Consider the following 15,943-nt stretch of genomic DNA (forward strand, 5'->3'; position numbering starts at 1 on the left):
GACATAATGGAACCTGTAGTTGAGGGGTCCTAAAACTGCAAAAGGCAGTCATGAAAGTTTTTGTGTTGTCCCAGTCTGTGAAACAGGAAGTCACTAGGTGATAAAGATGTGGCCAAGGGGCATGGCAGGAAATGCCTGAGTTAATAGAGAGCCTGGCACTTGCAGGACAGGGCTGCCATTTTTCACTTCCTACTCCTCTTGTTTGTAGGGTCTGATTGAGGGGCAAACAAGCCACCTTAAAAAAATAAAATTGCCCCCAAAAAGTTGAACCAGCTCACTTGCTTTTACATTATGATATGACTATTATAATGTTCAATGTTTCTTTTTTTTTTTTTTTTTTAAGGAATATTTTCACCATATTAAAACGAAAGTTCAGTTCACATAACGGACAGACATAAATTAATCATTAATCACACAAAATAAACTACCTTCAGAAATGACTTTGTCAAAGCAAGAACATAACTAGGGGTTTGCAATGATGGTGACAATTTGGAGACATTTTTGGATTAAGTGGGTCAAAATTCAAAAGGCACTTGCACATTTGAGCTGTCTTTGTGGCAGGTGCATAGTAACAATTGAATAACATGAGAAAAAAATAAGAAACCGACAGACACTGCTCTTGCGGGTATCAAATCAAATCAAATTTTATTGGTCACATACACACGGTTAGCAGATGTTAATGCGAGTGTAGCGAAATACTTTATCTTTATTAAGCTGGCCTTTTGGGCTTAAAATTAGTAACAGTTCATTGTTGGTTAAGTTTAATTTTGGGAAAGAATTTCAACAGATCTACTTTCCTATCAAAGGGTTTGTCTGTACATGAAGGTAGAAAAGAGAGGCCCTTAGACAAGACTGAGACTTGTGCGTCAGTGAGCTCTTTTTTTGGAGAGGTTAATTACCGCGTGCTGCTGTAGCTCCGTGTCCACGGCCTAAAATGTCAAACACAATGTACTCGTGGAACGACCCAGTTGCTATAGGTCAGAAAGAGTGGGCAAGGCGCAACACACACAAGCACGCGAAACTGACGTCAGTGTGCTGCTAATTGCATAGCTCCTCCACTGCCCATGTCCCCATGGGGGCTCGAACCAGTAATCCTCTGCCGGCAAACACACTTGACCCCACTCCTTCAAACCGTTTGAGCCATCGAAAAGTCTCAAATTCGGTAGCTCCACCAGCAACATGTCAAGCTAGCTGTTGAGTGAGCTTTCGGTACATGCACACACCAACAACTTCATAGAAGAGTCAAATTTCTTAAGCTATAAAAACTATACAACACTAATGTAGGCTACTTATGAAATTAGACCCTCCCATAGGTGACCATGGTATGTGTACTATTATGTGTCCATAATACCTTTGTTTTTACAGGTGTGTGGGGGGAGAGAGAAGACATACACCATATATGATATATGTGAACAACCCTTCAAAGTCGTGGCTTCTCAGCCACACCCGTTACTGACCGGTGTATAAAATCAGGCACACAGGCATGCAATCTCCAGAGACAAACATTGGCAGTAGAATGGCCTTACTGAAGAGCTCAGTGACTTTCAATGTGGCACTGTCATAGGAGGCCACCTTACTAACAAGTCAGTTCGGCACATTTCTGCCCTGTTTAGAGCTGCCCCGGTCAACTGTAACGCTGTTATTGTGAAGTGGAAATGTCCAAGAGCGACAAAGGCTCAGTCGTGAAGTGACAGGTCACACAAGCTCACAGAACGCGACCGCTGAGTGGTGGAGGGCATAGCACTTAAAAATCACGTCTGTCCTCCGTCGCAACACTCACTACTGAGTTCCAACATCAGAACAAGAACTGTTCCTCTGGAGCTTAATGGAATGGGTTTCCATGGCCGAGCGGCAGCTAAAAGGCTAAAATCACCAAGGCTAAAATCACCACGCGCAATGCTAAGCGTCGGATGGAGTGACGTAAAGCTGGCAGCAGTTGGACTCTGGAGCAGTGGAAAGAGTTCTCTAGAGTGATGAATACATGTCGCTAGTTGTTGTGTCCATCGCTTTGTGCATTGTCTTGTGCTGCCACCTGCAGCTGAATGGATGGCAATGGCATCCTCTTTGTGCAAGGATGCGCACCAACAAGTCAATGGAAAGAATGGCAATTGGAAGAAAATAGCTCCATGCAGCCTATGGCCTCTCCTCGAGTCCCGTTCTGTAATACAACACAACACTGCATTGTGAAACAGGCCCATGTGAAAATGTATGCACGCACTACTGTACATGGCTTTGGATTGTAACCGTCTGCTAAATGGCATATGTAATATAATACAAAGTGGGATTTGGAGTTGGACGCTCAATATTCTTGTGTGCCCTTTCTCACCAGAAGATGGCGATAGAAACCTGGTCATTGTGTCAATGCAAGACCAGTGCAGACGTGTTGCTTCTGACCGTGATCTCGGGAACCACAGAACTAAATCTCTGCAGATGTTTGGAGAGATTGCCCTGTAGACCAGAGGTGTCACGAAGGGAGCACTGATGAAGATAATTGTGTTGATATTAATTTTAGAATCACAGAATACACAACCTCTACTGGATTCAGTATGCCACTCATTTTTCACGGCATGGCATTTGCGTTAACCAGCTAGCACCAACCACTACTGCCAAGCATGGTAAGGTTCAGTCAACTCTTAAAAAGGGAAAATACCAGGAGATTACAGTATACGAGAGATGGGTGAGAGAGATAAGTGTGTGTTTGTGTCTGAGAGAGAGAGAGAGAGAGAGAGAGAGAGAGAGAGAGAGAGAGAGAGATAGGGGTATGTGTTCTTGTAAAGGGGGGGGATTTATTTCACAAAACTATTCTTCAGATTTGATCAAAGGTGTTGTTGATGGATGATTATGACATTATCCCGAACAGTTGGCATGCAAATAAACGTTAGCTCCTCAGACATTCTCATTGGTTGTTAGTGGCTGATGGGCGGGTCTAAAGAGGAAAGTGAAAATACAAACTCACGCTCTGTCAGCATCCAGCGGTGGCAAGCAGGAACATTGTGGAGTAGGCTATGCAGGCGCGCTAAAGAGTTATTACAGTTCTGAGTCTGACAGTCAAAGCTTCGGAAAGGCGCACACACAGCGAGGAATAAAACTGAAAACAGGGAGGGAAATCTCACCGGTATCTACTTTCTACACTTTGACTTGGGGACTATTCTGGAGTGTAGCTAAATGAAAAGAAGGCGACGCATCATAACCAAATAGACGGCACTATGGAGAGCAAGGGCAGCCGCTGTAAAATCGTGGTGGTCGGCGATACGCAATGTGGCAAAACGGCATTACTTCATGTATTCGCCAAAGACTCGTATCCAGAGGTACGTCATTGCGATTGTATTACGAAGTTTGTACGATTGTAATAAATAAATCATTATTTTAAATAAAATACAAATATTCGTTTAGCGTTCGCACCATGCGCGCATCAGGCAAATCCATAAACTATGTTTTAAAACATTTAATGATTCTAAAGTTTTTAGGCTTTAGATCCTGTCTATAGCCTAATGTATATAGCCTAAATCTATGGCACATATTTTCCATTTAATGACATACATTTAGCCTTATCCCTAGCCATGTGTCTTAGATTTGGCTCAGAATTAATATGGTGTCTGCCATATGCACATAACCTACATGTGATATGTGATAGAGGAATAAGCCTAAACCAGACTTTATCAGCCGAGATGAGTGGGAATGGAACATGGTATCATTTTGCATCATTGGGCAGATTTAGGTTTTCATTTTGCCATTTGAAATTTTTCTTTTCAGAATTATGTCCCGACTGTCTTCGAGAACTACACGGCGAGTTTCGAGATCGAGAAACAGAGGATTGAGCTGAACATGTGGGACACATCAGGTAAGGACTGTGGCTTCAAGCGGGACTAATTTAATAAATAAATGTTGACACTTGGACTCGAAGATGTCACAACTCGCACAAGTAATGTGGGCAGTGAGCCAGGTCTCTTTTAGTCTGCTAGGCTCCGCTCAAGGTGCAGAAATTGGCAATGATGCGACAGTTTTGAGCATTCAGAAAAATCTTGTTGTTCAAATTAATTATATTTATTCGGATTAATAATGCTGGATTTTCCCAACAAATTATGCATAGCAATTTGTGTTTTTGTGCCCACAAAACTACGCACAGAAATTACATATTTTCAAGGGAGGCTACCTTTCTTGGACATTTCTTGTTAATTCCTGCTTTTTGACAGTTGAGTGCATATTGAATGTCAAGCCTTTAGGCCTGCTGCAGTTGATCTGGTATTTTATTGCACCAATCTGTCTTTTTGAGGGATTGCCGCTTTCATGTCCAATCAGAGTTATCAGAAGCGCCTAGTTCCCAGTGGGAAGTTTCACTTGAATCCCAGCTAACAACAAACGTTCCCACAACTTTAGAGAAAGTTTGCTTAAGTCTCATTAGGTCATTAACTAACGTTTTCATAGGAATGTTCCCATGATGTGCAAGGAATTTTTCCAAGAGATCATCCCCTTAATGTAAAATATAATTTATCCAGAATGGTTTACAATGTTCTCAGAACTGAAAATATTAATGTTCCAGACACGTTTCATGCGGACGTTGCAAGAACATCAATGTGTCCAGTTTTCTGTAGGTTAAGAGAAGACATGACTAGAATATTAATATATTATTTTCTGAGAACATGGCAACCATGTTCTGTGTATGTTTGGTTCTCCTAACACTCCGAAAACTTGACAAATACATTTTCTTGCAACACTCCCATAAAACGTGTCAAGAACACGAATATCTTATATTCTGAGAACATGGCAAGCATGCTCTGTGTATGTTTGGCGGGATGTTGATGGAATATTCTCCTAACCTACAGAAAACTGGGCACATTGATGTTCTAGTCATGTTTCATGGGAATGTGGCAAAAAAACATTTGTGCCACCCCCCAAAACACACATCACGTTACTGATGCCAAGCCAATCAAGGCCCTCCATTCACAGCTCTTTGTCTGTTGGCAAGGTTAGGGATACTCATACACGCAGTGCTTTTAAGACACAGTGTTTTCAATTGACATATTTGACACACTTTGACATACATGATTACATTGTGCTTGTTCAATTAATCAGCAATTATTATTCAACATGACCTCACCTGGGATTTGGACTCACAGCCTCTTGGTTCACGATATTCTGATCTGACACCTTATCTGTGTAAGGTATCAGTTATTAATCTGACTATTCGTTCATCATTGATTTTGTTGACTTATTTCAGCAATTTAATGGCTTTCTGTATAGTTGTCTAATGTTGGTGGGGCATCTTAACCTGTTTTAATGATAGTCCTGAATCACTATGATCCATAAAATATACTGAACAAAAAAATAAACGCAATATGCAGCAATTTCAAAGTGTTTACAGAGTTACAGTTCAAATAAGGAAATCAGTCAATTGAAAGAAATTCATTAGGCCCTAATCTATAGATTTCACATGAATGGGCAGGGGTGCAACCATGGGTAGGCATAGGCCCACCCACTTGGCAGCCAGGCCCCCCCACTGGGGAGCCAGGCCCAGCGAATCAGAATTAGCTTTCCCAAACAAAAGGGCTTTATTACAGACAGAAATACTCATCAGCACACCCACCCCTCCTCAGACGATCCTGAAGAAGTCGGATGTGGAGGTCCTGGGCTGGTGTGGTTACATGTGGTCTATGGTTGTGAGGCCGGTTGGAAGTACTGCCAAATTCTCTAAAATTACGTTGGAGGCAGCTTATGGTAGAGAAATTAACATTAAATTATCAGGCAACAGCTCTGATGGACATTCTTTCAGCATGCCAATTGCACGCCCCCTCAAAACTTGAGACATCTGTGGCATTGTGTTGTGTGACAAAACTGCACATTTTAAAGTGGCCTTTTATTGTCCACAGCACAAGGTGCACCTGTGTAATTATCATGCTGTTTAATCAGCTTCTTGATGTGTCACACCTGTCAGGTGGATGAATTATCTTGGCAAATGAGAAAAGCTCACTAACAGGGATGTAAACAAATTAGTGCACAAAACTTGAGAGGAATACGCTTTTTGTGCGTATGGAACATTTCTGGGATTTTTTCTCTCCAGCTCATGAGACATGGGACCAACACTTTACGTGTTCAATTGATATTTTTGTTCAGTTAATTTTCTTGAGTGTACTTTTAACAGAGCTGAGATTTACTTCAAAGTGTATTCACCCTATTTCTTACACTTATCAAGTTGTTTCAGATCTACACAAGTGCCGAGGGAGGAGGGGTTCAGGTTTCTTCTGGACAGGGCCTAACTATACTGGCCCAATAAGCACATACCCTGGAGATATCCCTTATTGGGACAGTGGTTAGGTTGTTTGTCATTGGTGCTTGTGGCCTGAGTTCGAGACCAGCTAGAGCAGTCACCCTACTGTCCCATTCTTAGCAATATGTGTTAATGTCATTATTTGGAGTTTCTCATTAAAAGACAGGTAACAAAAACATTCTCTCGCCCTAGATTAGTTAGCTTGGATGACCATCCAAGTCAGATCAATATTAGCAAGCTTATCAAGCTAGCTAAAATCATATTGGTTGAAGAATTGTTCTGACCAAAAAGCACATGAACGAAGCAAAGTCGTATTTCCAACATCACAACCAGGAAATAGAAAGTTCCGACTAGCATGTGAACGTGGCACTAGGGCCCGGTGACTGTCCCACATTCTTCCTCTAACGTAACAACAATGCCTCTGAACATGTTGTCACACTCATTCGAGTGACGACAAGACGTTGACAATGAAGACAGACAGACAGACAGACCAGCTAAAGCCGTGAGACCAAGAAACCTGTGTGCTTGTTTAGATATTGCTTGGTGGTAATGGGTGTTGTTAAGATGCGGTTCGAGAGCTCACTGAAGTGGGTGTTGCTGAAATGTCTAAGTGCATTTCAACAACACCCATTTCAACCACCCAGGAGCTATTCGCCTGGCTTTTGGAACACTGTCGTGGATAACAAGTAGCGTTGATGGACGGCGTCAATAAGGAATTCTAGCCATCTCAGACGACTGTCTCAGTGTTTTCTCCTACCAGCGACCCTATGCTGAAGCTATACTTGCCCCAAGCCTAAAAGAAAATGGTCTCAATTGGTTTGAAACACAACCTCAGAAGGTGGCCCTGGCAACTCCAGACATTTCTTCTTTCCTAGCGAGCCGCCTATACTAAACAAATCAATGGCTTACAGATTATAGGTAGACTTGGTGAAAGTAGATGTGGCTAAGTGGATTTCTCCCAGCTATATAGAAGGAAGGTACTATATGACCCACTTCTGACCCTACCCAGCCTCCTATTAGTTGTATAAATAGATTGTTCGGAAGAGGCAGGTTCTAATCTGGGTAGATCTCATTGGACAGGTGTATTTGCTCCCACTCACATTACAATAGCATAAGTCCCCTGGCACGGGACCTTTTGTTGCTAACTGGCTAAATGAGGGTTAGTGACTTGGCGCATGTAGACGGGGCAGTGTTTGTGTGCATGCGTGTGTGTGGAGTGTGCGTGGAGCACTGTTTCTGCTATTTTCTGCCCGGAAGTGCTTTGCCTCTTTGTGCGTGTGTTGTTAGGTATCATAACAATAGGATCTGAAAGATAAACAGGATTTGTGAAATAATGTTTGTGTGTGTGACCATGTGAGGTATAGACATGCTACCTGCAATACTCAGGAGTGTTAATTTCTATCCCTTCACTCATGGTTGAATTTGTTATGCAATATATTATTTGTTTTGTATGTGTGTGTGTATGAGTGTGAGAGACAGACAGCCATGTATGTGTGTATGTAAATGGATGGATGTGCTAGCCTGGCACAGTAATGTGTTAGCTTTGCATGGCAGCAGGTGAGTAGATGAACCAAACCAGTGAGTGTTAACAATGACTGAGGTCGAGGAGAATGAATTAACTACAGGATAGCTCACCCTGTCCTGCTCTCGCTCTCTCTCATTGTCTCTTCCACTCCCCCCCCCATGCTCACAGCTCATTAGCCAGAGAGGCAGCTGCTGGGTGTGGCTGATAGGGCGGGGACTAGTGGAGTGAGGGAAAAGAGTAGAGGAGGAAGAGGAGGAGTGTAGACAAAGAAGAAGAGGGGGAGAAACTGATGGCAGGTGAGGTGGTGTGAAGACTGAGGAGAGGAGGAGAAATCAAGGAGAGGACAAGTGGAGGAGAATTTAGAGTGGAGGAGGAGCAGAGAGGAGAAGAGTGGAAAGGAGGAGGGTGACTAAGTGAAGACAGATGAGAGGAGGAGAAGAGAAGTCAAGCAGAGAGACTAAGGGGTGGGACGTGAAGGAGACAGACACACGGAGGGGAGGTGAGAGTGGCCAGCCATTCCACTGGAGCCCGAGCTAGTCGCCTGCTTGCTGACAGAAACAGAGTGGCAGTAATTAACCATACACTTATCCCCACGCTCGCTCAGTGACCAAACACTTGCCCCCTGTCTCTCCCTCCCTCTCTCTCTCTCCCTCTTTTTCATCACCTTCTCCCTCTCGCCCCTTCACTGTCACTCCTCTTTTGATTGCACTCATGCGCTCTCACCCTTCGTCCTATTCTTTTTCCCACCGCCTGATTGGTCTCTCGCTCAATTATTATTATTATTCTTTTTATCTCCCCTCTCTCCTCTCGCTCAGTCAAAACAAGGTCAGGACTCCCACTCTGTCGCGCTAATGCCTCTTATGATCATTGCGCTTGATTAGCCTAGCATCTCCGCTAACCCCTCTCCCCTCTTGATCCTCTATCCTCACAGCGGTGTAGATAGCAGAGATGGCTGATCCACACTCTCTCTATCACGCCACATCAGCCATATAAGGCTCAACGTAATCTGTTTATGCAGTGTGACAAAAGAGCAACACAGAAAAAAAAACCCAGGCGGATGAACTAGTGAATGAGTGGGGGGATTTGGATGGGATTGAGATAGAGTGTGTGTGTGTTGTTGTTTTGGGAGGGAGGCTCAGGGATTTTATCCTAATTCTGGTTACACTCCAGTGTTCGTTATATTTCAAAAGTGGCACATAGAATTCAAATCATCAGTTTGTGTCTCATCAGATGTCCCAAAATAACAGTATACAATACCAGAATAAGTAAATAAGTTTAAGTATCAGAAGAGGTACAGGATGTACTAGCACAATGCTAGGCTTACATCTCTTTTTTTCTAAGTGTTAGCTCTAGCTTTTAGCTGTTCTCAGTCTAGGCCAGGGTATTCAAATCTGACCGTCAAGGTCTTGTAGTTGATGTATTGGTTAATGCCATTCATTATTCAGAGAGTCCACTAACCGGGCTGTCCCAGGTCTGAATCCGTCCCTGTAGAGGGAAATATTCAAAAGATGAAAAGTAGTAGCAGCGCTGTGGAGTTTCAGGCCTGTATAGGTCTGCTCTAGGCCAAACCCAATGCATCAAACGACTTGCCTGCTTCAAAGTCAACCGTGTGCAAGGTAAGAGTCCATAGAAACCTGCTCAACCTGCAGTGTCATATACACACAAAACAGCGTAACACCAAGAAGGAACTCGACAGAGAGGTGCACCTGAAGTCTGTCCCTCAGGCAACTTCCTGCTCAGGAAGACTTTGGCACAGGTTTGATCTCAGCTCTCAGCTCAGTGAAACTTATCTAGAGCCCTGATCCTTACACCCATCCTTACACAACCACACAGTATATAGTATAGATCTCCCCCTCTCCACGCTCCCCGTTGCAATTCTCTCAGACTGAAATGGAGTCCCACTCTGGTATTGGCACAGCAGGTGGTTCTCATTAATTAATGAGGAGATTTTATGACCTCTATCAGATGTTGGCTCCTTGAAAGCCAGCCCAGATGAGATGAGAGACAGAGAGAGGAAGAGAGAGAGAGAGAGAGGGACACCTAGCTCGGGTTCATGCTCAAGTCTAAAAGTGAGCGAGAGTAGTTTGAGTTAAAAGCAACAAATGAAACTCAAAAGGGCTATGTAGTCGGTGTGAGTGGGTGTGTGTCTGGTTGGCTTGATCTACTCCTGGTCATGGTGCCCATTAAAAGCACAGGGAACATTGAAAATCAATGGCCTAGATGCTTCTCCGCCACACCCCCATGGGAAACGCATCCATCTCCTCCAAACTCACTTGCTTTCACTGACAGACCTCAGACTGTTCAGTAGCCCATTCCTAGAACACACACACACACACACACACACACACACACACACACCAAAGAGGGTCATGCAAGTATCCATTCATCTACCCCCTAAGCCAATTCTATCCCTCATTTATAATTCAAGACATTTGCTATGACCGCACCAGTCTTTCCTCACAATAGCCAACCATTATTGAGTGGGGAGCGACCCCACGTCTTCCATGATGTTGCCCAACTGGAAATGAAGTGTCCCCGTTTCAAAGTTCCTCTTTCCTGTGTTCAGTGTGAATTACCTCTATACTGTATGACCGTCGGACTCGGGACGTAGTGGAGGGTATTTATTTAAAGCTCTACATAGCGAGGTGAATCCTCGAGAACACATTTGATTTCACAAGCGGCGCCTTTTACAAGCGCTGTCTACTCTCTTTCAGTAGTTGCAAACAGCGTTGATGGAACCTGCCACGCTAAAGCCGCACTTCTGCAGAGTGCCACCGTATCTCGATCGCCTTTCAGCGTCTGCCTTTATGTTTACCGACACTTCCCAGAGTAGGGCCTTGTGACATGATGTCTTAGCAGCTGTAAACTGTATCAGCTGGATATCACGTTTTTTTTCTCCCTTCTTCAATTCAATAGAACGACGGAAACAGCAGGTGAAAACTTTTGTATTGCTCAAGTGGAGAAAAAAAATTCATAATTGTGATTACCCAAACAATAGAGAGAAAAATATATCATGTCATGTTGCTCAACGATGTGTCCTCATTGAGATCAATCCACACCCGGCTGACTGTCGGAGCGCAGTGGTGCCTGTACTTGCGGTGCCTGCTCTCAAGTTAGACCCGCAGGATAAATAAAGGGAGCATATAAGCAGACAATGAAAGCTCTTACAATATTCAATGATGACATTTCTCTAAAACAGGCTACAGGCTACATGTGCAACACCAAGATCACAGTAGGCTATATTATTTTTTAATTTGACCTTTATTTAACTAGGCAAGTCAGTTAAGAACAAATTCTTATTTTCAATGATGGCCTAGGAACAGTGGGTTAACTGCCTTGTTCAGGAGCAGAACGACAGATTTTTGCCTCGTCAGCTCGGGGATTTGAACTTGCAACCTTTCGGTTACTAGTCCAACGCTCTAACCACTCGGCTACTTGAGGGGAAAAGAGACCAAATTATTAGGGTGAGGCACATGAGCTAGTAACAGCTTACTACACAACATAAACTTAGTATTACTTTCTTAGCGACAGTATATCTCCCTGGCATATTACATAATTTATGCAGCAGCATACAAGACATTTTTGGACTCACCTTGTTGTGCTGTGCTCACTTGAACAGGAAGGTGGCGCGGCGATCCTTCGTGGGCAAATTTTGTTATCAAATTTTTGTCATCAAAGTCTGGCATTCTCAGGATTTATGGTGCTTTCAAGACAACTGGGAACTCTGAAAAAAACAAGGTCGAATCATGATGTCAGTGATCTTCAGTTCAGAGTTCCGAGTTCCCGACTTGCAATTCCGAGTTGGATGACTGTTCAAAACGTATTTTCCCAGTCAGAGCTCATTTTTGTCAGAGTTCCCAGTTGTTTTGAACTCACTGAAGTCTGAGATTTCCCAGTTCTGTGTTTCCAGTTGTTTTGAGTGCGTGAGCAGTCATGCTGGATTGACAGCATGGCCAATGTTGCATGTTTATCCTTTTAAGCTTGGAAAAGAGACCCTTAAACCCAGACTTGGACCACACACCCACTCCACTGAATAGCAGGCTAGTGATTGCTTTGCAATGCTTGCATTTAGCCACCGATTCCTTCTAAACCACTCATGGTTGAATTTGCGATTTCCAACTTGTTGTGTAATGTTTATGTCCAATAATGTTTTATCTGTTTCTAATTTATCTTCATATGACAAGGATTGAAAGGGATTTGCCAGTAGATTGTCAACTTGATTCAACTAGCTTGCTTGCTAAGAGTTTGAAAGTATGATGTTGACATGATCAGTCCAATCAAAGCTACGGTAGATATAACGCGATTTCGACATAATTTTATCAGTGGCCAATGACTTTGAGCCTTCTTGGATGGGCACTTCTAATGTAACTCTATGGCAGCACCCAAGGGGCTCGGATTTTCTACCTCTCTCCGTAGATTTTGCAGTGACATAGTATTCCCATGAGTGACAGAACACTGAGCCAATCACAGGGCAACTAGAGAACATTACCAACCCCTACGCACCACCTTATTTTCCACTGGCCACCCCACCACCACAGAAAGCACTGAGCTAGGCTGAAACACCTACATTTTGGAGCTGTGTCACTCAAGAAAGCAAAAAAAGAGACCAAGTTTGTATGCGGCTTTATTGGCTCAATACATTTTCTTGCTAAACAGGTGTGGCTCTGCACCACCTGCCCTGAATGATGGGTCACCATTGCATCCAAGATGCTCACATCTATGCTCACAAAAAAAAATGGTATTAAAACCAGTTAAGGGACAGTTTGCAACATGTATCCATAGAAATATGACTGAATAAATACAATGAAGAGCAGGTTACAGAATTGTTGACTGTCCACTGTCAACATTCTAGAACTGGTGATGTCAAAATCAGATTCTTGTGTAACATACTGGATCCATATAATATTATGTTTCATGATAGGCCCACAGTAAACATTCTGGAACTCGTGATGTCGTAATCGGCTCTTCTATTACCTCATGCTGGGTCCATATCTTATGTATCTTTGACAGTGAACAGTAAACCCAAATCACTTTTACAAAGCACAGCTGACAGGTGGGAGTTTGACTTGCAATTTGTACTGCCTACTTTTGAAAGACGATTTCTTTCATCAAAATGGCACAGCTCGCCCAGAAAGGTGGGCTGTGCAACATGAAGATGTTATTTTTGGCTGTTATTTTCTGTCTCCTATCGCCTGCTGCTACAAATGTGTTGTCTTCTTCGTCTTCGGACCAGACGACTTTGATGCCAGTGAAGGACCACCCTGTTCTGAACAACCCCGACGCTACCAAAGAGACACATTTTAAGACATTGCTGGAACAACTTGAGAGTTTACGGGTGAAAGACGATTCTTCTCCAGGTAATGTGGGCCAGTCGACTAAAGGATATTCCTCCAAAAATGCCAAGGACCCCTCAGAGCCCCTGATTTATGTTCCAGAGCACAAGCCTTTGATGCCAGTGAAGGACCACCCTGTTCAGGACATCCCCAATGCTGCAAAACTGACCAAAATGGTGCAAGTGGACCAGATGCTGGAACAACCTCAGCGGATGAAAGATGATACTTTCCAAGGTAAAGCTAAAGTCCCCCAGAAGATTGTAGAGAAACCTATTCCTTATCTACTGGCTTACAAGCAAACAGCATTACATGGTGACGATGACGTCTTCAAAGAAAATGATCAGGCTCCAGCTTCAAAAGCTCAGAAGAGCACCCTGAAGATCAAACCCAGAGTCAACATATTGACCGACCCTTCTTACTCCGAGCCACTTGTGAAGGTGAACCTGATTTTGGGGCTCTTTTTCTATGGCTTTATCGTAATAGTGGTACTCTATGATGCTGTGAGAATCTCCAAGGAGGCTAGAAGGAGATCTGATGCTATGGCTGCTGCCAGGCTGAAGAAAAGACAACCAGCCACCGATGAACCACAGACACTGGTGTCCAGAGTTCGGGAGAGCATATCTTCACGCTTTGGTTTGAAACAGGCATCATCCACACCACAGTGTGCCCACATTTCTGACGATTCGGCAAAAGAGTTGCACAAGTCCAAGGAGTCAATCTCCACCGAGGACAAATCTGAATCAGAAAAGAGACCCGGAAAGAGTGCCGTCAGCCTGAGAGAGTGTGAGCCGCCTCTGTCTAGCATCCCAGAGAACTTTCTTGTGCCTGACTCTGAGCCTACCATCCAGGTGGCATTAAACCCATTCGACACCAAGCTAGCCGAAGTTGTATCCGACAATGCTGAGGCATCCAACTACGAGGCAACCGAGAAGCCCTGCTACACACATTCCGGGCTCACTGAAGTTTGTATCGATTAAGACCGAGGACTACTTCTTAAACCAAGTGACATTGAATAAAAGCAGCAGATATTGAATCTCCAAATGAGATCACATGGAGACTGCCACCTATGAAGACTTATTTTTTCTGTTTGTAATTGAATTTAATTTCTTTAGAATAGTAATAAAAATATATTGCATTTAAAACGTATGTTTAAAGTCATTTTGGGGTATTTTGATTTGTTGTTGTACTGTTGTGGTGTAAATGAATAAGAAACATTATTTAATTGATCAAATAGATTTTTCAGAGAAAAAAAATGGTTTAACAAATGATTCTTCTGTACTTTTGCAAACTGTTTTTTGCCAGTAGTTCTGAAAGTAGCACTCACAAGCCAAAAGTGTCCCTGAAAATATTTTGCTACGTCAGACATGTGCAGATACAGTGCCTTCAGAATGTATTCATACCACTTGACTTAATTCACATTTTGTTGTGTTACAGCCTGAATTCAAAATGGATTAAATATACACTGCTCAAAAAAATAAAGGGAACACTAAAATAACACATCCTAGATCTGAATGAATGAAATATTCATATTAAATACTTTTTTCTTTACATAGTTGAATGTGCTGACAACAAAATCACACAAAAATTGAATTGATCAACCCATGGAGGTCTGGATTTGGAGTCACACTCAAAATTAAAGTGGAAAACCACACTACAGGCTGATCCAACTTTGATGTAATGTCCTTAAAACAAGTCAAAATGAGGCTCAGTAGTGTATGTGGCCTCCACGTGCCTGTATGACCTCCCTACAACCCCTGGGCATGCTCCTGATGAGGTAGCGGATGGTCCCCTGAGGGATCTCCTCCCAGACCTGGACTAAAGCATCCGCCAACTCCTGGACAGTCTGTGGTGCAACGTGGCGTTGGTGGATGGAGCGAGACATGATGTCCCAGATGTGCTAAATTGGATTCAGGTCTGGGGAACGGGCGGGCCAGTCCATAGCATCAATGCCACCCTCTTGCAGGAACTGCTGACACACTCCAGCCACATGAGGTCTAGCATTGTATTGCATTAGGAGGAACCCTGGGCCAACCGCACCAGCATATGGTCTCACAAGGGGTCTGAGGATCTCATCTCGGTACCTAATGGCAGTCAGGCTACCTCTGGCGAGCACATGGAGGGCTGTGCGGCCTCCCAAAGAAATGCCACCCCACACCATGACTGACCCACTGCCAAACCGGTCATGCTGGAGGATGTTGCAGGCAGCAGAACGTTCTCCACGGCATCTCCAGACTCTGTCACGTGCTCCGTGTGAACCTGCTTTCATCTGTGAAGAGCACAGGGCGCCAGTGGCGAATTTGCCAATCTTGGTGTTCTCTGGCAAATGCCAAACGTCCTGCACGGTGCTGGGCTGTAAGCACAACCCCCACCTGTGGACGTCGGGCCCTCATACCACCCTCATGGAGTCTGTTTCTGACCGTTTGAGCAGACACATGCACATTTGTGGCCAGCTGGAGGTCATTTTGCAGGGCTCTGGCAGTGCTCCTCCTTGCACAAAGGCGGAGGTAGCGGTCCTGCTGCTGGGTTGTTTCCCTCCTACGGCCTCCTCCACGTCTCGTGATGTACTGGCCTGTCTCCTGGTAGCGCCTCCATGCTCTGGACACTACGCTGACACACACAGCAAACCTTCTTGCCACATCTCGCATTGATGTGCCATCCTGGATGAGCTGCACTACCTGAGCCACTTGTGTGGGTTGTAGACTCCGTCTCATGCTACCACTAGAGTGAAAGCACCGACAGCATTCAAAAGTGACCAAAACATCAGCTAGGAAGCATAGGAACTGAGAAGTGGTCTGTGGTCCCCACCTGCAGAACCACTCC

The 15,943-nt window shown here is 43.9% G+C and overlaps 2 protein-coding genes across 3 annotated transcripts in view; both read left to right on the top strand.

The window, feature by feature from the left end:
• Positions 1-2,801: 2,801 nt before the first annotated feature.
• Positions 2,802-15,943, top strand: part of LOC110491671 (rho-related GTP-binding protein RhoN) — a 52,068-nt gene continuing 38,926 nt past the window's right edge. Inside the window, exons 1-2 of one of the 2 annotated variants that reach the window (XM_021565293.3) lie at positions 2,802-3,308; positions 3,754-3,841. In XM_021565293.3, the coding sequence (XP_021420968.1) occupies positions 3,207-3,308; positions 3,754-3,841 (190 nt within the window). In that variant the 5' untranslated portion in view covers positions 2,802-3,206. The remainder of the gene's footprint in view (positions 3,309-3,753; positions 3,842-15,943) is intronic. The other variant, XM_036946560.2, reaches the window with a different exon arrangement.
• LOC149976570 (uncharacterized) lies at positions 12,256-14,265 on the top strand. Its single transcript, XM_090202319.1, has one exon. It carries the CDS (start codon positions 12,904-12,906, stop codon positions 14,098-14,100), a length of 1,197 nt encoding a protein of 398 aa, XP_090058445.1. The 5' UTR covers positions 12,256-12,903; the 3' UTR covers positions 14,101-14,265.

Source organism: Oncorhynchus mykiss, chromosome 16, assembly GCF_057628025.1.
Source record: "Oncorhynchus mykiss isolate SJ-2025 chromosome 16, ASM5762802v1, whole genome shotgun sequence".
In the NCBI taxonomy this organism is placed as follows: Eukaryota; Metazoa; Chordata; class Actinopteri; order Salmoniformes; family Salmonidae; genus Oncorhynchus; species Oncorhynchus mykiss.

Bases quoted from the DNA above. Each gene is read 5' to 3' on its own strand.
- LOC149976570 (XM_090202319.1), top strand. From the start codon at position 12,904: ATGGCACAGCTCGCCCAGAAAGGTGGGCTGTGCAACATGAAGATGTTA.